Here is a 25,270-nt window from a genome sequence, read left to right as displayed (position 1 = left end):
GGGCGGGGTGCAGTTCCTACAGATGGATGTTTATCTCTCTTATCTCCATGGCCGGCTCATTCCTGGGATGATTCAGCAGCCCTTTGTCCTGTAACTCTGCATTCTTTGTTAACTGATTAACTGGGCCTCTGGTTGGCAAACCCTGAAGGCAGCGGCTTCAGCTACTCAGGTTAGGGAGAAAGAATCTACAAGGCCCCTTTTTTATTAGTTTTTCATAGGACCCATTAAATTTTCTTTTAATGGGAATAATCATAATTCCATGGAGCTCATCCCCTCTAGGGGACCTGCCTCCTCATATCTCTCTCTGTGTGTCCTTTTCTCTCTCTCTCTCTCTCTCTCTCTCTCTCTCTCTCTCTCTCTCTTTCTGCTAGCTCATATCCATTTTGTGAAACTTTAGAGACAGCCACTCATGACATAGGCTGGTCTGCATGCCTGCCTTTCTTCTTCCATCCATCCACACATCCATCCATCTCCATCTATTCATCCACTCATCCTCCCACCCATCCTCCCACCCATCTTCTCACCCATTACCCTTCCCTTCCTTACTTCCTGGAATACTTGATTTTCAAAGGGTAAGTTATCCTGTGACAGAGGCAGGGAGGAGCAGGAAGGCCCAGTAGGAAGAAATAGATTTTCAAAGGGATACTTTATTCGATTAATTAGTCAATTCCCCTGTCGTGGAAGAGAAATTAGCTGTAAACCACCCTGACAGAGGAGACTCTTCCTGCAAGGAGCAGAGTACTGCTCTGCTGTTAACAATGGACGAGCTCATTTGAGATGTAAATGAGCAACCAGCAGGCAAATGAACCCTTCTGGGAAAAGCATTCTAATCGTAAACCTGCTTGCCTTGGGGAGACTGCAAAACGGAGGGACAAGCAGAATCAGAGCTCCTAGAACTCCCTCTAATAGTGCTTAGAAGGGAAGGATGCGGGAGTTTTCTGTGAAATTGCATTTGAAACGGAGCAAATGCATTGCTTGGCAGTGGCTGGTGTCCCTAAGAGCCCAGTCCACGACTGCAGACTGACTGATTCACGATTGCCACTGTATAGCCACGATAGTTTGGATATAAAACAGTCAGACAGTTCCCTTTGTTTTTTATTTGTAGGGAAACAAGTCATTCAAACATTTTTGTGTGTGTGTGATAGAACGTGATTTGCTGGTGATGGCTGTTGGGAAGTTTCAAGCCCTGCCAAGCACAGGAGCGTCCAGAAGGGACATGTGTTTTCTCTGCTTCGTGTTCCAAATTTGCCTTAAAACCATGCAGTTACAGGAAAGCCTGATTTATATTTTCAAGGGACAGCACAATAATGGCCCTGTTTTGTTGCAGTGTTTTTCCAAAAGCGTATCTTTATTGCTGCCTTTCTCTTTCAAAAGAACCTGGCTGATGATCATTGGATTTTCACTTTCCTTGGTGCCATGAAAATCTGATGAAGCATCTCAGAGCTAAAGATGGTTTCCTTAAGGGCAGCAAGAATCTGGTTAACGTGGCCACAGGCTTGGAGTCTGTCGCACCTCTGGTTGCTTTTACTCTGTTCCTTTTGAAGGGAGGCACAAGAAGCAGGCAGGGAGGTTTGCGTAGCAAACATAGTTCAAGAGGCAAAGAGCCACAGAAACAGAAGGGTACAGGGCACACTCAGTCAGATGCTAAAAGGCTGCCAGCGTGTCATGCATGGATACTGGAGGTGGTTGGGGCTAGGCATGTCTGCGGGGTCTGGCTCTGGGGAGTAGCTGTGAACGGTCAGGTCTCATGCATAATTAAAAATTATCGTAGAATCCTTTGTGGGTTATACAATCACACCGGTTTGTGTGTCCTGCCCTCGGTTATTTTTATTAACGAGGGTTTTTACTCTACTATGTCAGCAATATTTCTAGTACATCCATAGAACAAATAGAAATTAGTGTCTTTCCAGATTGGTGATCCCTCTCCTGGGAGGCAGGGCAACACTTTGTTGCTATTGTTAATTGATCTTTTAATCGGAAAGAAAAGCCAGGAAGGCAAAAGACCAACTCTCTACCTATTGACTCATTCTGTAAAACCCAAATGAAAAGGACCTCACCGATCCGTGGAGAACTGCAGACGCACCCCAAATCACTCACGAGAAACACAACTTGATGCAAATTGCAAGAGGTTTACTGGCTAGCCAGGGCTGTCTTTCCTTCAAGCCCAAGCAGGGGCAGCGGAATTCAGCCAAAGAACAAAAGAAGTTTACAGCTTTTAAGGGTGAATCTACAAACCAGGTGGGGGTGGAGTTAGGGAAGGGGGAAGGCTGAGAGTGGAGTTAGGGAAGGGGGAAGGAGGGGGAACAGGTCACTAGGTCATCGATACATTTGATCTCAAATTCCTAAGATGCATGGTGTGTCACTTTATAATTGGCTATTTCGAAGTAGTTTCACACTATATATCATGAGCTCCAGTTCAAGGGGGTCAGGCTTATCTCAAACTTTTAGCATCCTGGCACCAACTGTCTCAGGGCTGTTAGTTCAAAGCCCGGCCAAGCTAATCTCGGGCCCATAGCATCCTGACACCATGAATCTTAAGATTTGTTTAGTTAGGGCCATCTGTTCAAATGGTCAGCTAATTTCCTGGGACTGAGGCAACACAGTGTTTGACTTACAGGTTTTTATGTCTTTGCTTTTAAAAGTAGGGTTCAGGGGATCAACTTATGATTTTTCTATCTTTCAATTCAAGGTAGAATTTGAAAGATATTTGTATCTTATTAAGATGGTGGCTTACCCAATAGTTTGGGGTCAGCCTGTAGAGTGAAAAATTATAAAAATCATTTTATAAAATGTATATAGGCTTTTCTTTAGGCCTCACTTTAAAGGGCATGGAAATTTTTCTCAGAAGGAAGCTAAAAGTGTAGACTGGCCTGTTTCAGGAACCGACTATCCAAAAGGGAAGAGAGGAATGCAAGTCATCTAGGTGGGGCTGAGAAACTAGTGACCACGATGACAGGGCAGGGCCGTGTCTGGAGCAACTGAGAAATAGTTGAGTAAGTGACAGGGCAAGGCCACAATGACAGGGCAAGGCCACAGTGACATGGCAAGACCACATTTTTGAGAAGAATGAGTATACAGAGTGTTTTCCACATGACTCTGACTCACTTAGGTTGGGCTCCTCTGGAATTTTCCGCTATTTTTATGTTATGTTTCCTTAACAACCCCTCACTTCCCTGGCTTGTGGTTTTCCCCTTTTAAAAAGCCCCTCAGCCAGCCAGTCTTTGTCAATTCACCTCCTGTGTGAGCAAACGAATTGACCGTTAGCAGGCTAACTCTCCCGAATAAAGCCTCTGCTGTTTGCATCCAGATTCAGTGTCTTGCGAGTTTTGGGGTGGTTGTGACTTCCCGAGACTTGAGTGAGGGTCTCCCCAAAAAGGGGGTTTTCAAGCCTGAGTTTAATGGGGGCAGAGGGACCACCACTTTGGAGGTAGGTCTACATCAATTTCAGATGATCCTGGTAGGGGAAAAGCCAGTTTCTCTGTCACCGTCTGTCATAAGCCATACTGAGATTTATAATGTTTGGGGATTTGTGCTGATTTAAAAAAAATTTTTTTTATATAGTAGATAAAAGACTGGGAGTTAGAACATATACTCTGGTGATCTGTTTACTGAGCTGAGCACACTAAGTGAGAACCTGTCTCTTTCCAGTCACATTGTTTAGCCAAAATAACACCCACGAAACGGAGTGTCTGGTCACTGGTGATCTCTCTTCTCGAAAAGCTGATGACAGAGCTGAGCCACCAAGTTGTTGCAATTTCACTGTTTGGCGTCTCTGCTGGTTCTGCTCAACCCCCAGCCCCAAATTCTGGCATCAGTTGTTGGGTGGTGTGAACCAGAAGGAAGGAATGGTAGAGAGAGTGAGAGTGAGAGGGGATGAGGGGAGGTACTGCCTTGGCGGAAATAAAAGAAGGAACTGTCAGAAGCTGGACTGGAGGAGGGGGAAGGCAGTGTGAGAACCCCTTCCCATGATTCTAAAGACAGTGCTCAGGATCTGGTGATCCTAGGGGAGGAGGGAGGCTGTGCATTTGAACTTCCTCTGACCACACCAGCCGCTTCAGGGTTCTCGGGTGTTGTACTGGGGAGAACGGCTCTGCCATCTTCTCCTTGGGAAAAGTCTTCACCTTGTTGATTCTAACTTATTTCCTTTTGTCTTGGTGAGATTGAACAGCACGTGACTCTGGAACAGCTACGCCTCTTAAACACACTCTTTCAGGTAGGAGCTGGCCAGGTAAACTTTAAAATACCTATCTGGGCAATTTGTTTCTTTACATGATAATTGATTTTTTTTTTTCAGTACAAAGTACCAACCTTTTAAATGTCTATAAAATAGCCACAAAGAATAATTGTTTTGATCGTTGCCTCTTAACATATTTTAAAAAAAGAAAACAAGTTGTTTTTTATTTTAACTGATTCAAAAAAAGTGCACAAAACAGACTTCCTGTGAGAAACCTGTATCATTTAGGTGGGCCTAACTAAGGTCATCTCTGTGGCCTTCCGCTCCTGAACTGTAGAGTGAAAAATTATAAAGGCCATTTTATGAAATATGTGTAGATTTTTTGCCTTACAGAACTGAAAATAAGATTTCAGGCCTTCACATTCCAGGTAAAGGACACTTGCTGGATTACATTCCTCAAGCCTCGCCCAAGGCAGGAAGGCATTCCTGATTACAGATAAAGATGCTACCACCTAGGTGGGGCCCTAGCCCTATAGCCGGAAAAAGTAAAGATAGCAATCTGAAATGGCCGGATAGGGCACAATGGCATGGTAAAAACCACATTTTTGAGAAGAATGCAGGGCGATTTCCACATGACACTAATCATTTAGAGTGAATACCTCTGAATTGTTCCACTGTTTTCATGTTTTGTATCTTTAACAACCCCATCCCACTCCCCTGGTTTGTGGTTTTTCCCTTTAAAACCCTCCAAGGACTGGCCGAGGGGGTCGGACCTTGACTCCAGCGCGAGTACCTGGTCAGACCGCTGGCTGCCAGCTCTTTCCCTAATAAACCTCTGCTGATTGCATCCAGGTATGGTTTCTTGTGATCTTTGGGTGGTCGCGATTCCGGAGGCTTGAGGAAGGGTCTCCCGAGTATGGGGCTCTTCAGAACTCCACAGAACACAATGTCTGCGAGGTCACAGCTGACTGTTTTCTTTCGGTTTTTTTGTTTTGTTTTGTTTTTGTTTTTGTTTTGTTTTTTTAATTTTTAGGAACATGAAAAGAGAGGAAGCCAGCTGCTGGATATGGAAACGTTCAAATGCATAATGAAGCAGAGTTTGAGGTCACATGGCAAAGTAAGTGGGGTTGTACATGCAGACCACAGTTAATGCTGTAAACGCTGAGCCAATGAGATCTGAGCATCCATGTAAGCTCGCTCTCCTCTCCACCAAGACCTGTCTGGTTCACCAGACCTTTGACTTGGAAAGGGTTTTAAATAATGTGGTGAACCAAAGCAATGAGATATTTAGAGACTTTGCTTAGGAGGGAAACAGGACTCATTAGATTGTTCCTTACTTGCATATATCTTTTTATCCCAAAGACAACCACTTAGCTTCTTTTCAATCTTCCTCCACTTTCCTGACAGCTGGAATCAACTGGTTTACTCATTCTTTGCCATTTTGGTTAGCTCAGAATACAACAATTTTTTCCTATTTTATTTTTTTTTTTAATTTTCTTTTATATTCTTTGACAATCTTGTGTACATATTGTGGTTATTGGAGTAAGTGTGGTTCTCATGTGTATGAATGCTTAGGCACAGGGCGTGGCACTATCAGGAGGTGTGACCTTGTTGGAGTGGGTGTGGCCTTGTTGAAGTAGGTGTGGCCTTATTAGAGGAAGTGTGTCACTGTGGGGGCAGGCTTTGAGGTCAAGTATGTCCAGTGTGGCCCACAGTCCCCTTCTGCTGCCTTTGGATCAAGATGTAGAACTCTCGGCTCCTTCTCCAGTACCATGTCTGTCTGGATGTTGTCATGCTTCCCACCATGATAATAATAAAACTGTAAGCCAGCTCCAATAAAATATTTGCGCTTATAAAAATTGCTGTGGTCATGGTGTCTCTTCACAGCAATAAAACCCTAAGACACACATATAATACACAATTGTATTTTGGTCATTTTTTACATCTACTCATTGCCTTCTCTTATTCCTCTTCCATTCCTACTAAACTCTTTTTGTTACCTATGGCTCTCCCCAGCCCCACCCTTTTTATTTATCATGGTTTTGTTGTTGCTTAGGGTTTTTTTTTGGTGGCCTGCTGAATTTAATTAGGACTGCTTGCATGCGCATAGGTGGGTGTTGTTCTCTGAAGTGTGGGCCACTTACTCGCAGAAGAAAGTCTTAATGAGCAAGACTTTAGGGGCCTAAAGGGAATTCTCAGCTGGTGAAGTACTTGCTGTAAAAGCATAGTATCTGAGTATTTGAGCTCACAAGTAAGAGCTGGGTGTGGTGTCATACATCTGTAACTCCAGTCCTTGGTGAGAGGGGGAGCAAAGCCAGGAGGCTTGTGGGAACTTAACAGCCAACCAGTCTAACGAAATCAGTGAGCTTCAGGTTCCGTGAGACACTGTCTTAAAAAAATAAGGTGGACAGCAAAAGAGGGAGATGCCCAATGTCAACCTCTGGCCTTCGCGTGCATGTGCACACATGCGCTCGCACACCTGAACATGTACTCACACATACACCATGCCCATAAGAGCTTACTCACGATATAATTTGTATATGATAAGGGACAAGCTGCTTAGATGCTGTCCATCAAGATTCCACAATCGTCCCTTGTTAAAGAAGATCCGAGGCCGTAGGGCTGTTACACTCAAATCTATCTCTTAGCCAGCCAGCCAGTCAGGGAAGTCAGTCAGCATCTCTAAACCTCTCTTTTCAGCGGTAAAAGCGGGGGGGTGGGGGGAGGGGGAGATGGCTCCTGAACAGGGCTGCTCTGCTACTCTGATGAAATACAACACACAGAGAGCCTTAGGCCATGTGAGTAGACAGTCAGAAATCAATAACTTTTTGTTAAACACGTGATAAAGAGCTTCATGGCTCCTCATGATGTTCTGTGCTGAATTTTACTCAGCAAAAACGGCTACGGACAGTGCAGTGTCTGTCTTGGATTCCTCTCTCTCTTTCTCTCTCTCTGTCTCTCTCTCTGTCTCTCTGTCTCTCTGTCTCTCTCTCTCCTTCCCCCCACCCCGTGTGTGTGTGTGTGTGTGTGTGTGTGTGTGTGTGTGTGTGTGTGTGCAGTGACAAGGAGACCAGAAGGTGGTGTTAGATCTCCTGGAGCTGGAGTTATAGATGGCTGTGAGTCACCTGATGTGGGTGCTTGGAACTGAACGTAGGTCCTTCAAAGAAAGAGCAGCAAGCACCCTTAACCACTGAGCCAGCCCTCTAGCCCAGATCTTAGCGCTTCAACTTGACTGTTCTTCTATCATGAGAGACTAGTATGAAATTTTGACAACTTCAAAGCACAGAGCCCAAACAACCTGTCCATTATCAAGTGTCATTCATGTCACGAAGGCAGTCTTATGTGTGGTGTATCTGCTGGTTTAAGGTTTAACTGCAATTACAGAAAGCCCTCAGCCAGTGAGGTCCATATGCGATAGAGGTTTTTACCCCTTTAACTTTCAGATCTGAAACTCCCAGAGTTTGGCATACACTTGGTGGTCACTATGGAGTTTCCCAGAATGCCCCAATATGTGGTCTTATTCATTCAGTAACATGTGTACCTCAGCTCTAAGCTGAGCCCAGCTGCTTCAGCAGGGTCACTCCTGGCACAGCCATGGGGGAGCAGATTGAGTCCTGCACACCCACATCCTCACGCCGTGACTTAACATCCAGAGTCATGGAGGAACCATCCCCACCCCCAGACATCCTGGAGATCTCCCAGGCTCCAATGGGGTCTGGACAGGTAGGCTGAAGCCAAGCAGTGATGGCTGTCACCCTGAGCTTTCTGTTTTCTGCTCCATCTTTGATTCCAGGCTTTTTAATGAGGTCATACCTCAGGGTGATTTGCTTTATTTAGACATCCATTCCAAAGACCTCACTGTAAACGTGTTTGTCTTCTGGCATGTCTGCACTTGCCTCTTTCCTCAATACTAGCAAAGGCTACTAGTCTCTCTTTTTTTCTTCCCAGAGTATTGGACAAATAGAACAACTCTTCATGAAAATAGACTACGAAGCAGTGGGGAGAATTCAGTGGGTAAGTCACATCATCTAAATCCAACTTAACGTTGGTAAGGGATGCACACGACACCCCATTGGGAGCCTGGCTTCATCCCTTTGGCTACATCAAGCTGATCCAAAGTAAAGTGGTTGCTTGCAACTTTCAAATTCTTCTATGAAGGAGCTTGGCTGGGAACCTCAGTGGCTCAGGCAGGCTCCACATAGGGTGCTGGAAAACCAAGAGTGGGAGTCATGGTGACCACTTCACCTAATTGCCAAAGAGAAAACAGCAGTTAGAGAAATCCCTTGGGTCGACAGTTGCCAGTGGCCAACACCTTGAGCACCTGCAAAGGGTTTGCAGCCAGGACTGTCACAGCATGAGACCTTCATGAATATCACCACCACCACCAACATTCCTCAGCTTTCAGCGTGTGGTTATAAAGAGGTGGGGCATCTGCTTTTAGCATTCTTGGCCATTGTGCCCGTCATCCCCTCTCCATTGTCTGGGTGTGACTTAAGTCTAAAAATGACAGATTGGGCAGTAAGCCATCTCTATTCAGACCTCTGGCCAATTCACCAGCCCAGTCAGATGTAAAATTCTCACCTGGTTTTAAAAGGAGCACTCAAGGCTCCTGTCCACAAAACGAAAGCTAGCAAAGTCGGGGGTTGGGAGACATGGAGAAAAACATAAGCATTCCTGGAATCCAAAGCTCGCCACCTCCATGTTTCCGGTTCAAGGGCTACCTTCCTTTTCCCAAGCCACAAAGTGTCTTTTTATGGGCGTCCTGCTAAAATTCTGAGGGAGGCACATGAAGTCCAGAAGACAGAGGCACAAGTCCCGGGACAGCCATTTCTTAGGTATTTGTTCAATTTGATTGGTTAGTTGGTTGGTTAGTTGGCTAGTTGGTTTTGTTTTCTTCAGCAGATTTTGCCCCAAGTTTATTAGTAAAAACAGCATAGGATGCTGGTCATCTGAAAATAGTGTGAGGTGTACCTGCCACACCTGCCACACCAGTCCACCTCTCTTCACATTGGCAAGCCTTTTTCTATGAGGCCTTCACAGGGGTCTGGGCACATTAGGAGCCTGAGCTGGCGCTGAAGCCTGGGCCTGAGCTGGTGCTGTGGCCTCTGCCTTGCTTTGAACCTTCGGCTTTGGTTGGTAGAGCCTACGACCCTTACCATATAGCTTTGAATTCACTTTCCAGGCTTGGGATGAGTGATGAAAGTGAGCCAGCTGAGTGCAGCTGGGGCCCTTTGGCATCTTGGGCTTCACAAGGGCCTTGATGGCCTCTGCAGGTCACTCATTGTCTTTGCATTGCTGGCCTGAATCTTCTTCAGGCTTTTCTTGTTCCCAGACAGGCTTTCTCTGTGTAGCCCTGGCTGTTCTGGAACTCACTCTGTTGACCAGGCTGGTGTTGAACTCAGAAATCCACCTGCCTCTACCTCCCGAGTGCTGGGGTTAAAGGCGTGCACCACTACCATCCAGCAATGACTGGGATTTCTTGATGCCATTTCTGTGTCATTTGGGGGCTTGGCTGTGTGGTGTGGCTCTTGTGCAGACTTAGGCATGTTTACATGGCAACCTGTGGCTCCCAAAGTGCCTGGGACCAGAAGAGGAAGAGCAAGCATTTGTTCTTAATTGAGCTTTTCCATGTTTGAGACTTTCAACTTATAAAATGAGATAAATTATATTCCTAGTGAAAATTGAGGTGAAGGTCCATGTTGTGTGGGTCAAACGTGGTACATGGCTAGAAAAAAACTGCCACCATTGTTGAGATGCCCACCTCACCCCCAGACCACCCTTAGAGGAAGAGGGAAGGCAGAGAAAGATAGGCAGACAGCTGGCCACAGACCTCCAGGCCCAGCTGAATGTATCCCACAGTTACCACTCCCCAAGTTGGCAGCATGTGCTAACAGTTCTATCAATGCCCAAGAAAAGAGTTTTATCCAGGGCTGGAGAGATGGATCAGTGGTTAAGAGCACTGACTGTGTTTCCAAAGGTCCTGAGTCCAATTCCCAGCAACCACACGGTAGCTCACAACCATCTGTAATGGGATTTGATGCCCTCTTCTGGTTTGTCTAAAGACAGCCACAGTGTACTCATGAATAAATAAAATAAATACATCTTTTTTTTTTAAAAAAAAGAGTTTTATCCATTCCCTGATGGAAAAGAGAATTTCTAAAAGCCAAAATGACAGAGGTCTTGACCAGTTGTCCTTTGCTTTCCAGGACAGTTTCTGCACATACCTGCAGCTGGAGTACTCGGAGCAAGCTAAGGCTGCAGCTCGGCAGGCAGAGGCCTCTCTCCTGCTGCCTGCCATTCAGCAGAGGCTGACATATGGGAGACCCGTGCCGCGCATTCTCCCTCTGCCTGATGACACCTTAATCACCATCCGAGAAGACGGAGCTATTTATTTCTGGTCCCTGCAGCTGAAGTTGAAAAGAAAAAAGGCAATTTTTGTATGTGATTTTCATTTGATAAGGATGCTGAGTGCTACGGTTTGATTTTATTTGCTATTTTAAACTTCTCCTTAAGTGGCGTGATCACATAAATTGTGCCCTTGAATATAATATATCTGCTGCAGATTCTGGGAGTCTGGGGGATGCAAATAAAACACAAGCCCTACAAGGAGTCGGAGATAAATGCTTCTTTTTGCTTCTAAATTCAGATGAAATGATGAATTACACATGCCTCAGTCATGTCATTTATCATGTGTCTTACTGAATGACAGATGGAACGGGATCCCCACCCCCACCCCCACCCCATTTGTGGCTGTGCCCGTGAGGCGGTTTTCCTGTCTGAATCACTAATCAGAAACTCAGAAAACAACAAGCATTTGGGGAGTGTGATTAGGAGAAAGAATGCCTGGCCCATTTTTGCCTCCCACTACCCCTCTCTTTCAACAAATATGTGAGCTTCTGTGGTAAATTAGGCTCTGTACTTCGGACAGAGTGTGCAAGCTTAGCTCCCAGGCAGCTTAGAATTAGAAGTTACAACTAAACCTCTCAGGCTGCTGAATAGCCCCTTCCAAGGGAAAGCACTGAGTGGGCTCTTCTAATGTATCAAGTTCCTCCCCTTGAAGAAGAAAATTAAAGAAAACTTTGGGGGTTGGAGAGACGACTCTGTGGTTAAGAGCACTGACTGCTCTTCCAGAGGTCCTGAGTTCAATTCCCAGCACCCACCTGGAGCTCACAACCACTTGTATCTTGAGTTCCAAGGGGACCTGATGACCTCTTCTGGCATCTGAGAGCACCAAACACATATACAGTGCCCATACATATATACATGCAGGCCAACACGTATGCACACAAAATGAAAGTGCTTTTCAATTAAAGTGAAATAAATTTAAATGAAATAAATACAGTTTTTAAAGGCATATACATTTTTTTTTAATTCTCACCTTTCCATCGTGTAGGGCAAATCCACCAGCCCGAAGTCCCGCTGGGTGACAGACATTGTCAGCATGTCACAGTATAACAAAGTAATCATTGGAACCGGGTAAGCATGAAACCAAAAGTAAGCAGTCTGGTGTGCCGAAATGCATATCTGTGTCTGAGGTCAAACAAGCATACATGTTTGCAGTGTGATCCGTGTCTGAGGCTAACGTTGGAGTCTTAAAATATGGGCTCTAAAGCCCATATGTATAAACAGAGGTACACTTTGTGTGGCTTCATGCCGCGAGCTCATTATCTCAGAGGATGCCATCTTGTCGAAAATATTTCTGGAACCAAGAAAGGTCCACAGGAGGAAAATTAGTCTGAGTACTTTTCAAGCACACTTTATTTGGATTAAACGGTATATTTGTTTTCTTATCCGTCTAAATTGAGTCTTGACTGCACTGGACTAATTCACAGGGTAAAATACAGAGCGCAAACATGGACGCACTTACTACTGTCACTCCCTGTGGCTGCCTGCGGCTTAGGAGTGAGGTCCAGAAGGCTCAGGCTCTCAGATGGCTTCAGCTTGCAGAGGGAGGGTGGAAGTTGAAGGGCCCTTGTGCTCTGGGCTTTAGGGTGTGGCTACAGTTAAGGGGCAGGTGGAAGAGTTCCGACAACTCTGCCTACCATACAAGCCCCTCACTGCTGAAAAGCCCTCTCCACAATTCTCTTCCACAAGTCCCTAGAGACCAAGCCAGCTCAGTCAGCCGAATAGGGTCTCAAGGGAGGGAGTGAGGATTGAAAAGAAAAAGACAATTAGACAACATGATAACATGGCTTCAGCCAGTGAGGGTGCTGAAGCAGGATTATTTTTCTCCAGCCAGCTTTTATACCATTCTAGGTACTTGCAGAGAATAGGGTCAGTTCTTAGATCAAAGACAAAGTAATCAAACAATGCAATAAACAAAGCCCCGAGGTCACTGTTTTAGGGCTTGTCAGAATGACTAAGATAAAAGGAACGTTGCTAGGCAGAGTTTACCTTGAGCTTTGCATTAGCCCAAATGTAAATATTCTTATCTGAGCCCACTTCCATGTCCTAGCCCAGTGACAAATTCTTGCCAAATTTCTAGAAGCAGCCCCCAAAAGCTCTCCACACCCTGAGGCTCTTTTAGGCTTTAATGACAAACTCCATGACCAACCCCAACCTAACCCTAATTTATTAAATATAATTGTTCATGAGGTTTAATATTTTATATTAATTCATCATCAAAAATATATTTGTTGAAATATCAACATAGTTAATATAATCAATTTAATATTATGGTAACTACTAAGCAGCAAATATACATTTATAAATTCAGCTCAATTTGATTTTTAAATGTTTTATTATATTTATTTTTAATCATCATTTTTTTAAAAAAAAGGCTTTATTGCTTATTGGTGTGTGTGTATTCTGTGTGTATTGTAAGTGCAATACCCAAGGAGCCCAGAAGAGGGTGTTAGACCCACTGGAACTGGAACTGGAGTTATTGGCAGCTATGAGCCATGTGGTGTGGGTGTTGGGAACAGAGCTCAGGGCCTGTGGAAGACTACCAAGCTCAGCTATCTTTCTAGCTCCTGTGTTCTTAAAAACAAACAAACAATCATAACACTTGCATACCCTGGATACAGTATGCTAATCTGATATATGGATATGCCATGTAATGATCAAATTGTGGTAATACTTACTTTGATTAATCATCAATCAAACGTTAATCATTTCTATGTGTCATTGAGAAAATGAAAGGTGTTACAGTTTATTTTAAACAGTAGCTACCCTGCTGTGCTGTAGAAAGTAAGAATTCTTCCTTTTTCTGTTTTGGTGTTCCTAATTTAAATTCTTTCTCCCACCACCCCAACCTTCTCCACTGCCCTTCTCAGTGTCTGATGGCCTCTACTCTGCTCAGTTCTGAGAGGTCCATGTGTGTCCGCTCCACCAACAAGAACGTGCTGTGTGTCTTTTCTTTCTGTGGCTTATTGCACTTGACACGGTGACCTCCTCCAGTCTGATTTTTGAAAAAAGATGCTTAACGGCCTTGTTGTGTGTGATCTCACCACAGTTCAGTGACTGACATGGCCGCTGCTTATTAAACACTCTGAGCAGGCCAGCAGCACACTTCACTGGGGTCCAGGGAGCCACATTTGAACTGCATTGTTAGGAAGGAAGAGAGAAGAAATGACATTTAGTACTGAGAGGCCCAGGCTGAGGGCCTGGAGTAGAGCTCGGTGTGAGCAATCGGTTGTTTTCGTTGCCCTGACAAAGCTGTATTCTTCTCAGCAGCCCTAAGGTAAGCCAAAGGCAGGAGGTAGTGAAGGAGTATAAACAACTCCTCATGTTCCAATCCGATGTCCTATGTTCCCCACACCAAAGCCTGACATCCCAAGCAGTCCCCAGGCATTGGACCAACCACTCTCTCACGTGTCACCTCACGGCAGCTCGGTGGCTCATCTGTAACTCAGAGAGTGTTAGGACACCGTTTTACAAAGAAAGGACCTTAGTGGCAAGCTGAGCTCTGAGTTCCCTGCAGCTGCACTCCAGAGCTGAGGCAGCAGAAAACTGTACCAGCCCCTGATGGAGAAGGGCCAGTCATGTGGCCAGGCTTAGCACTTGGCTGAAGAGATGGCCCTACCATAGAGAGCTTCAGGAAGCCTGAGATTCAGCCCCCATAGGGCAGGATTTTCATTGGTTGGAGGGCCCCCTCTTTATGGAAACAGTGGGGTTTAAAGTACTTCTACAGAGTTGGGGTGAGGAGCTTCCAGTTGCCTTCAACCAGGCTTGCTTTGAACAGGAGCCGGCAGCTGCAGTTGTATGAACTCTCGAACTTGGAGCCTTACTGTCAGATCTGTGGCCTGGAAGCTGTACCCCTGAAACTCGACTGCTGGTAAGAAGGTCCACTCAAGGAAGACTGCCTGTGGGTGGCTCACCCCCAGGCACTAGGAGCTGCTCCTGGGGCAGCATACACTAGGCTGTGCTAGCATAATCACACCATGTCACCCAGCACAGTTATGCTTAGCCAAGGGACCATCCTTCATCAAGCAAAGAGATGAACACCAAAGAACCAAAACTAGGTTGGGCATTGGTGACACCAGCCATGAATCATGTGGGAGGCGAAGGCAGGCGGATCTCTGTGAGTTCAAGACCAGCCTGTTCGACAGATTGAGTTCCAGGACACACGAGGCTTTACACACACACACACACACACACACACACACACACACACACACACTCACACCTCTGTATCAACAAAACAAAACTAATAAAAGAACCAAAACTGGTTAATAAATCAGGCAGTTATCAATGATATTTTATATGTGGCTAGATTACTTTTCTTGAAACTCGATTCAGATCATAGGCTTTCCTATCTACCGACTTCCTGCCCGGCCATACCAACAGCTTTTGAACGGTATCTTAGTCAGCTTCCTGTTTCGGTAATAGAATGCTTGAGAATGGGCAATTGAGAAAGACAAGAGGTTATTTGTACTTGAGGTTCTGGCAGCTGAAAAGCATTACGGTGTGGTACCAGCTTTGGCTCTGCTTCTGAGAGGGCACCTGCTGCTCTGACGCATGGGGCAGGGGAAGCGCCTAGGTGTGGGAGAGATAAAACCCGAGGGCTAGGCTTGACCTGTAACAAGTGTCTCTTACGGAAACTCAGTCACTCTTGGCCTACATGACCCAAACTTCCACTACTAGCCCCTACCCGACACTGCTGCTACCGTGGGGACTAAGTCCCAGCATGATTTCCCAGCTTCCAATTGTGAAGCGTTTTCAAGTCACAGACATGATAACCTAGTGAACAGGACTCCTCCAATGCATGCCACGCTACACCCAGCGCTGCTCCTTGCTCCGAGACCCCTTCCCACAGTGTTTGTTGAGCACCCACTGTGCGCCCATATTACTGAATATGGGGGACACATTCCTAATTAAGACCTGACTCCCACAGGTCGTGTAGACTCTCTGAGTAGGTGGATCCCACTGAAACTGCCATTCTCTGAAGCTCACCTCGTATCTCTGTGAAAACTCCCTTGCAGCGCTTTCAGACGCAAGGTGCCCTGGCCTTTGGCTGTGCTAGTGCTGCACCCAGCCACTGGTGAGCGGGTCCTCGGTGACTCACGGGTGACTCTGGTATCTTGGGCTTTGCTGCTACTCTCTGGCTCCTACACATCTATTGGCATTTACTAGGAGTGAGGACCTTTGCACATGGTGGCTTCTGTCCAGAGGGCCAGGTCCTTGCCACACCCTCCATCCCTCCCCACCTGGAGTCTACAATGAGGCCAGAAGGGGGCGCTTCAAACACTCCGAGCATAGGTGCCCCGCCTTCCAAGGAGTTTCCTTGGTGAATGGTTGGTATTGATTTTTTTTTTTCCATATTCATTTACGGTTTCTTGAAATGACACAGTGTGCTAACCTCACTTTGAAACCACTTTTGGAAAAGCAGTTTGTAACCTCACAGACTAAGCATGCGTGAGGAGGGCCGTGGATTATGTCCTTGGACCTTTAGACGCCCTCTATGGCTGGCTGGCTCCTTCTTCCTGCGAGTCTAGCAGAGCAGAAAAGCAAGCGCTTGGACGTTATCTCCGTTTCACCTCACCTCCCTCTCACACCCAGACCTAATCACTTAGCACAACCGGAGACCCAACGCGGTATTTATCGTAATATCCTGGGAGAGTGGAGTTCTGGGAAGCACAATGGGAAGCACTACTTACAGGGGCTGGCTGCTGCAGGGAACATTAATCACGGTCTCTGAGTATTTTCACGGGAGCACATTGTAAACTAATTACCATGTTGAGGCCCCACTCTATCATTACCCATAATGCATGATTTCAAATGCAATCCCACTTCTGTTATATGTGTTCACTCCACTGTAGACACACTCTGAGGTACACCTCAGCCCAGAAACATCTATCTACAAACATAAAAACAGAAGGAGGCGAGAGGATTTTTCTTTTTCTAGGATGGAGCCTGGGTCCGCAAGCACACCAGGCAAGTGCTAGACCCCTGAGCTGGATCCTCAAGGGAATATTGTTAATATGAGTGACAAATGCCTGTCTCATGGAGTCTGCAGATAGTAGAAGTCGTTCAACAGCTACTTTTGACAAAATGACTAAATATATGTAGCAACTATTTTTATTATTCCAGCCTGACCTCTGACTAATCCATATACTCACCCAGAGAAAGATATCGACCTCATTCTATGTTAAAGAAGAGGTAATACATAGATAGATGATAGATTGATAGATAGATAGATAGATAGATAGATGATAAATAGATAGATAGATAGATAGATAGATAGATAGATAGATAGATATTTTAAAACTGGGGGTATATCAACCTATACCCAGGGTTTCTCAAACAAAACATAAAATAAATTCCACAATCTCATGTTATTATGGGGTATCAGAGAGAAAAGAGGTTGGCCTCACACCTACCCTCCCCAACACTGTGTCCTCTATAGTAACAGGGCAGCCTGGGACAACAAACAAAGCCTTAGAAGGCCCCATGATGCACCCTTTAGGATACACAGGAATCCCCCCCCCTCCCCACCAAGCTTCTGCCTGAGCTTTGCTGTCCCTTAAGGATGTGAACCTCTACCCTGGGGCAAATGTGCAGCCAGCTTGCTGGACCCTCCAGCTCTCTCAGTAGTCAGGGACTAAGTCGGGAACAGGAATGGATGCTGAAGGAAGCTAAGGCCTGAGCCTGCATCTGGCTGGGCATGGCATATAACACCCCTGAGAAGCTTGTTTTATGTTCACTGGGTCCTTAAGTCCCCCAGTGTGCCCGCTTGCTTTGTGACTTCTTTTGCCTCCCTCCTGAAGTCTCCATCCTCTCAGCCAGTGATCTCACTGAACGCATAGAACCTCTCAGGGGAGAAATTCCACTAACTATAGTCTTCTCCTCCTCCTCTTCCTCCTCCTTCTTTTTCTCTGCCAGCACCAAGACCAGTGCTCTGCCTTCTCCATCGTCAGACAAGCCTTCCTCGGCCCTCTGCTAACTTCTCCCTGTAGGCTCAGATACTCAAGGCCACGCCTCCTGAAAAAAAAAAAATCCTCCTTTCCTTCACCTTCCATGAACTTCACATTCCTCTATAGATGCAGCCGATCTGCTAATAAAAATGTTATTGTTTCCATATGTTGAAAAAAAGAAAGTAAGAGTCAAAAAAAAATCTCTCTCTAGTGCAATTGTTCTGCTAGTCAATACCCCACCTTAGTCTGTTTGTTCTGTTACTGCATCTGAGGCTGGGTAATTTATGGAGAATAGAGTCTTCTTCCTGCATTACAACAGGCAGAGAGTACCACATAGGACAGAGCAAGTGCAAGCATGCTCAGATCTCTCTCCCTTGTCTGTAATGCCAGGCCCCCCCCCACCCCTCCCATCTCAGGCCTCTACCCTCATTACTTCCTCTGATCCTAATTAGCTCCCAAAGGCTGTACCTCCAAACACCATTATCATATCAATTTGGGGATTAAGTTTCCAGCCCATGAATTCAGAGAGAGAACAAGGCATCCAAACCAAGCCATCCAACTTTCAGCAGAACTGCTCTCAGAACCGGTGCACGCTGGTCATTGGAGCACCGGGGAAGCAGAGGCTGAGGGCTGAGGTTTTGAGACTTCTCCATTCAGGCTGTATACTGAGTTTTGAGCTAGGCTGGGCTACACGATGAAGCCTTGTCTCAAATAAGTAAATAGATAATAAATTAGATAGGTATATAGATGGATGGATAGATGATAGATAGATAGATAGATAGATAGCAGATGATACAGATGGTTGATAGAAAAATAGATGATTTATAGATAGGTAGTAGGTAGGTGATAGATAATAAATAGATGGTAGATAGATAATAGATAGTATGTAGCTAATATGTAGATAGGCAAATGATAGATGAATGGTTGGTAAATAGATGATTGATAGATGGTAGGTAGATGATAGATAGACAGACAGATAGATGATAGACAGATGGATGATAGATCAGCTATAGTTATTCTCTCCGATCCACTGCAACCAGGCTCTCTCCCCTGCCTTGCCTACATCAAGCGGCCCTTCCTTGGGTACCAACAGTGCTTACACTAAGCATCCTTCATCAGTTCTCGAGCTCTCCTTGAATACTTGAACTCTGTTGGGTGGAATTGTTTGGGAAGGACCCGGAAGTGGCCTTGTTGGAGGAGGAATGTAACTGTGGGTGAGCCTTGAAGTTTCAAAAGATTGGTACCATTTCCAGTGTGCCTCTCTGCCTCAATATGTGAGCTCTCAGCTTCTGCTCCAGCCATCTTGTCTGCCGCTTGCCGCCATGCTTCCCTGTCATGGTGGACTCTAACACTCTGAAACTGCGGGGAAGCAAACCCTTCCTTCTGTAAGTGCCTTGGTCAGTGGTGTTTATCACAGCAATAGAAATGTGACTGAGACAGTCTCAATCTGGTCCTTGATAGACTTTCCTCGTGTCTCTCTCCAGACATTCCACTCCCCACTTTCTTTCGGTTTCCCCGGGTATCCTTTCCCAGAACCCCCTTTGCAGGCTCCGCCCCTTCTCCCAGACGTCACACCCTTGGAGCATGCTCAGTTCCTGGTCCTGGTCCTCTGAAGACCCCTCCTTAGTGATCTCCTCTAATCTCAGTTTTAAATACCACAATGCTCATGTCTCCGAAGTCCATGTCTCTAGCACAGACCATGCTACCAAATTTCTGTCCCATATATATTCACCCTTTCACCTCCTAACCTTCCCTACCCTGAAGTCTGGAAGAGGAGTTCAACCACTACAGCAGTGACAGTGAACGGTTCTCATTGTTTACACTCTGTACCGTACCCACTCCTCCTACGGCTCAGGTACCAGCCCTCTGGGTCTCTGGGTCGTTTGCCTCTCCCTGCACCCGTGAGCAGCATCAACTCAGCATCCTGGTCAGTGCCCTCTCCCTGCCCACATGCTGCCCATCCACCTCTGATCACTAGCATCCCACCAGCCCCCAAATCCGACTCGGATGCATCTTTTTTTCTCAAAGCCATTGCTAATCCTCTGAACTGAAATTAATTTCTTCTCGGAGACCCAGAGTATTTTATTTTTATCTTTATTGATGACATCAGCACCCTCTGTCTTGTATCACAGGGACAACAGTCACTCTGCAAAGCTGGCAGTAGGACCACTGTGGGACAGACTCTGGACTCGGGATCTTTGTGTCCTTCAAGTAGTGAGGATCTGAGTAGGAGGAGAATGTCAATGAAGTATCAATACCAGGGACTGAGGAGATGCCTCAGCTCGGACCATGCTTGCTTTGCAAGCCAGAGGACCAGGTCCTTATCACTCAAAAAAAAAAAAAAAAAAACCTGCATGTGGTGGCCATTTAACTGTAACCCCAGAACTGGGACTACAGAGACAGATCCCTGGAGCTCAGAGGCTAAACAGCTCATTGCAGATCAGTGAGCTGCAGGTCCAGTGGGAGACCCAGTCTCAGAAAACTGAGACAAGAGGAACTGGAAAAGATACCCCACATTAATCTGTTCTCCACATGTACACACATACACACACACACACACCATCTTATTTGCTCAAGTGCATGACAGATGGCTTAACTTCCTTTTGTTGTTCACTTTTTTTTTTTTTTTTTTTTTTTTTTTTTTTTGAGACAGGGTTTTTCTGTGTAGCCCTGGCTGTCCTGGGACTCATTCTGTACATCAGGCTGGCCTCGAACTCAGAAATCCGCCTGCCTCTGCCTCCCAAGTGCTGGTATTAAAGGCGTGTGCCACCACTGCTGGTTTGTGGTTCACTTTTGACCTTAAATTTCCTGGAGTCGTCTCTTTCTCACCCTCAACTCTGTCTTGCCTGTCCCCTCATTTCTGTAACACTGCCCTCTCTAGAGTGCCCATCTGAGACCCTATCCTTTCTTACCCATGCTAGTTGGGAGGTCTGCTTCTAGAGCCTAGGCTTTTGGTGAGTCTGATTACACTTTGCTCTACAGCCTTCAGCAGATCTAGAGGGCTTTGACTCCAACCGCATGCAGTGAGCCTTTGTGCTCACCGAGGCCTGGCTTGGGGACTGCACCTCTCCCCCCTTAGCATCTCTGAAATGCAAATGTGAGCAGAATGTCTAATGGGGCTCTGGTCTTAAATTCCCCATCTAAGTGGAATTTAAGACACATGCTGGTCCTCTCAAGATTTGACAGTTCCCACAAGTCTCCAAAATGAGTCGCAGCACCTAACTGACCTGGCCCTAGCTGCCTCTCTAGGCTATGGTACCATTAATTTTGTTCATAATAAGCACATACTAAGCTAAAGATGACCTCCTGTCTTTCCCTAGTTGGGAAAGACTCCACATGTCGGATTGTTGTTTCTGGCAGTCTAGAAAAGATCTGATGGCAGTAACCAGAGACATTTCTGTGTGGACTGGAATCAGAGTGGCCTCTTTCTCTTTTATATGCTCTGAAAGGGCCAGTGGCCCCTTGGAGACAGTTTCCCATCCACCTCAGTCACCTCGTCACCTTTCATAACAGGAGTCAATGATCCTCTCCATCTTAAAGAGGGAACCAGAAGGTTTGTTTTGTAATTCATCCTTCTGCATCCCATAGAGGTGGGGAGAAAAAGAAGAAAGGCTCTTTGAAAATCAAAAGCAGTTTCAGTGTGGAGACGGTGAGATCATCGGGATTTCGAATACTGCGATATGTCAGAAATTGCCTCCCTTGCCTTTCCTGCGATTCCCAAAAGTTCAAAGAAACAGAAACTGGACTCGTCCAGACACAGCTGGGCATTTGCAACTTCCCAGGCCCCGTTCTTCCCAGCGGCCTTGCTTGGAGCTTATCCTGCTCTGAGCTCTCAGAGGGGTCTGAGAGGCTGAATCTCAGGGGGTCTGACAGGCTGAATCTTGCCTGTTGCTGCATTTGAAACTAGCTAAGTAAATTCGCCTTTGTCAGTCTCAACTCCCAAATGAGATGGTTTCCTTTGCTTCTTATATCAACGGTAAAGCGTGTAGACTAGCGGCCACAGCTGAGAAACCCTTGCAGAAGGACCTTCTGGGTCTAAATTTGGCCGCCTTCAATCTTAAAAGGGAATCCAGCACGGTTACTGTCTATGAGGGTTGCCGTTGCTAAGGGCCCAATGAAACAGGCAGGCTGCCTGAATTCTCCTGGGCTTTGGCTTCTTGCCAAAGCTTTAGAACAATTATGAATAATTTCTGGGCTCTTTTACTGAGATGGATGCTTTTCTGGGGAGGGAGTGAGAGCGAACTGTCTCAGGAGTCTGTGCTCTCTTAAAGCACGGGGTCATGTTATTCTTTAAAGTAGAATCAGAGACTGGTGGTGGTGGAGTGAGCCGAAATCTCCATGTCAGCCTATTCTTTCCAGTTTTTTCAAGAATCTTCTGGGGAAAAAAAATCCATGTTGGTATCCAGAAGCAAAAACCCACTTCATGCTGCGCCTTGTTTGCGTGTCCCAAGGGTACAGTAGCAGGTATGGATTTCAGTCTGTAGAATGTACCCTACTTCCCAAAATTTAATTTCATTACTATTTTGAGTCCCTACCACCACTGATAACATCGGCTACCTCAAGGTTTCCTCAGTAATGCTGTCTTACTTCTGGGGCCCCTAACTAGGGCATCATGTGCTCCTGATCAGCTGACACATAGGGAGAACCAGGCAGCCTTCTGTCACTATGATGTAGTACTTGGGATAATCAACTTAAAGGAAGCAAAAGGTTACTTGGGCTCACAGTTTTAGAGTTGTTAGTATTGGCGCTGTTGTTATGCACCAATGGTGACATTGCAACAAAGGGAAGAGACTACAGGTCTCATGACTCCTTCAGGGTCATACACCCCACCTCCACCCCTCATCGCCCAGTGGCTAAAGACTTCTTAGAAGCCCCATCTCAGAAGGTCCCACTGTCACAAAATGGTGACACCTTAGGGGAGGAGGGTACATGTTCTCAGCATATGGGCCAAACTCCTCGACAAAGGTTTCAGGCCCTGCATCATTCAGCACAAGGCTCTGCACACATGGTGGCCCCCCGACAGCCTCTTCCTGCCTCCATGTAACATTAGCTTTCTGTCGCCTCGGTTCACAGTTCAGAGGCTTCAGTCCCCTAGCCAGCTTCATCCATTACTTCAGACCTGAGGTGCTCTAATTGTAACCTAAATAAAGTGCATGCCCAGTGACTTACTGTAGAAGTTGGGTCTGGTTCGTCCTCCCAACCCCATGTGCCCAGAAATAAGAATCCGACTCAAAATACATTTACAAATACCTTAGCTATACAGCTAAACTCTTCTCTGACTAGATCATAGTTTAATATAATCCGTTTATTCTGATCTACATTCTGCCACGTGGCTGGTTACCTGTGCTCAGGTACCCTGCAGCCATCTAGTCCCATCTTCCCAGGGGAATCTCCTGCACCTGGCTCTATCCCAGAGTTCTTTCTGCCTCCCGGATGTCCCACCTTCTATTCTACTCTTTTCTATAGCCCATAGGTTTTTAATTGACAGGTGACGCATCCATACACTACACAAGATACTCTCTCTACAACTTACTTCAGCCAGACCCTCCTCTTATGGCTTCTTATTACCTCCCCAAATGGAATCAGCAGCTGGAGACCAAGCTCTCAGCATGGGAGCCTGTGAAGGTCATTTCACATTCAGGTCACTCCTTGTTGGATGCTCACTGCCTTCCTCCCCACAATACCCCACAGCTGCCACCTGCACCTGGCACCCACAGCTGGTACCCGCACCTGGCACCCACAGCTGGTACCTGCACCTGGCACCCACAGCTGGTACCCACACCTGGCGCCTGCACCTGGCACCCACAGCCTTCTCTGTCTCCCTTTCTTGTAGTTCTTTGCCCAGTTTTCCTCCAGCTTAGAGGGCTCACTTACTCTTGGGAAGATCTTTCCGTTATGCCTCCCTGCCGAGCCACCTTGTCCTTGTTCTCCCTGTCCCCTGCTCACTTGCTTTGCTGCAGGACACCCTCTCCTTTTGTTCTTCCAGCACCCCATACTCCCCAGCACCAGAGCCTTTGCATTCATCATTATTTTGGAAGACCCTGCTACTTGTGCTCCTCACTCCGAGTTCCCTGCCCAGAGAGAGCCTTCTCTCACCCCCAGGCACAGATTCTTTGTAACTCTCACCTGCTTCATTTACCTCCACAACACTTTCCATCACGTGACTATCTTATGTACATTAGGCTCAACTTCTTATTTTATGCACCCCCCCCCCCCATTAAAGCACAAGTGTCATGATAGGAGAGTCCTAATCCATCATGCCCCAAAGGTCTAGAATGAAGAATGGATGGATTTGGAAAAGTTCCCAGAACCTGCCAGGTCCTGTGCTAAACGCCACACTCATTCAATTGGAAGCAAGACTCAAGCAAACAATGGTTAATTTGATCGGCAACTTGATTGAATTAATAAATGCTTGGTCAGTTAGTAAAACTCACCTCTTGTGTATCTGTGGGAGTTTTAGGGATCATAAGGACTCTCACCTAATGGATAATTTGATTTCTTGAGAACCTCATAGGTGGGAGGCGAAGTAACTGGAGATGTGTCTTTGGGGCTTTGTCTCGATTTGCTCTACTTCCTGGCCACCATATTGGGAGCTGCTTTGCTATGTCAATTAACATAGCAAAGCAATAGCCCACGGCCGGGGGGCTGAACCCTTGGAGGCTGCGGGCGGAATAAACATTACGTTATGGCTCCCGTTTTGCTCATGGCAATGCAACTGATCCTTCATGGCCTCTTCTTCCGTTTCTGCCTCCAGATTCCTGCCTTGAATTTCCACCCGATAGCCACCAGAGACTGTAACTTGTAAGATGTAATGAATGCCTTCCTTTCCCCTCCCCCAGGGTTGCTTTTGTTCACAATTCTAACACACCAAGAATGGGTAGGACAGCAACCCTAGGGTGGGTGCGTGGCAAGTAGGGATAAGACAAATGGAAAGCCACAGGTATGTGTGAGGTATGAGCTACAAAGGACTGTAGTAGGAGTCCTGGGGCTGAGAGGATTGGATCCAGATGGGCCTCTCCTCAAGCAGCCATAGTGAATGGCAGATCTCTGGGAATCTGTGTATTGTATGCAGGCAAACCTGATGTCAGGAGGTGGGGCCCAACCATCCAGTCAGTAAACGGAAGTTCTGTCCTGCATGTTGATTGACACACAGCAAACAAGAAGAGCTTTTTCAAAAGCAGAGGCCACTGTCTCTTCTCTGCTGACCAAATTGCTGGGAAGAGACAGGGCTAAACCACCACTTTGACTCAGAGAGAGTGAGGGGTGACGGGAGCCATGTGACGTAGGAAAGACCAGAGAGTGGCAGGCAGGAGTCTATGTCAGAGCAGCATTGTGGTGGGGCCCGGAGGGAGAGTGTCAATGGCCCCTGGGCGGCCAGGTGAGTCTGGAAGCTGGACAGTATTAGCACACCTGGTGTGTACAGGCAGTGTGTATGGTGGCTTGGACTTGCTTGAGGGGTGATAAAGTCCTTATTCCTCGCACTTGTAATACATCAGTGAGGGAAATGGGTGGGAACCCCCCCCCACGGGTAGAGCCCAACTTCTAAATCAGTGTTTCTCAACCTGTAAGTCAGGACCCCTTTGGTGGTCAACTGACCCTTTCACAGGGGTCACCTAAGACCATTGGAGAACACAGATATTTACATTACGATTCACAACAGTAGCAAAGTCACAGTTATAAAGTAGCAGTGAAAATAATGTTATGGTTGGGGGTCTCCACAGCATGAGGACCTGTATTAAAG

General features: G+C 46.3%; 1 protein-coding gene across 4 annotated transcripts in view; it reads left to right on the top strand.

The window, feature by feature from the left end:
• The window catches only part of LOC143438197 (cilia- and flagella-associated protein 337-like), a 69,094-nt gene that overhangs the window by 10,078 nt on the left and 33,746 nt on the right, over positions 1 to 25,270 (top strand). For 3 of the 4 annotated variants that reach the window (XM_076923854.1, XM_076923853.1, XM_076923856.1), the window contains exons 3-8: positions 4,160 to 4,213; positions 5,208 to 5,291; positions 8,123 to 8,188; positions 10,381 to 10,611; positions 11,568 to 11,650; positions 14,358 to 14,450. In XM_076923854.1, the coding sequence (XP_076779969.1) occupies positions 4,160 to 4,213; positions 5,208 to 5,291; positions 8,123 to 8,188; positions 10,381 to 10,611; positions 11,568 to 11,650; positions 14,358 to 14,450 (611 nt within the window). Of the gene's footprint in view, positions 1 to 4,159; positions 4,214 to 5,207; positions 5,292 to 8,122; positions 8,189 to 10,380; positions 10,612 to 11,567; positions 11,651 to 14,357; positions 14,451 to 19,661; positions 19,810 to 25,270 lie in introns of those variants that run through there. The other variant, XM_076923855.1, reaches the window with a different exon arrangement.

This window comes from Arvicanthis niloticus, chromosome 24 (genome assembly GCF_011762505.2).
Source record: "Arvicanthis niloticus isolate mArvNil1 chromosome 24, mArvNil1.pat.X, whole genome shotgun sequence".
Classification (NCBI taxonomy): Eukaryota; Metazoa; Chordata; class Mammalia; order Rodentia; family Muridae; genus Arvicanthis; species Arvicanthis niloticus.
Note: the sequence above shows the minus strand (reverse complement) of the source record. Positions and strands in the feature narration are given on the sequence as shown.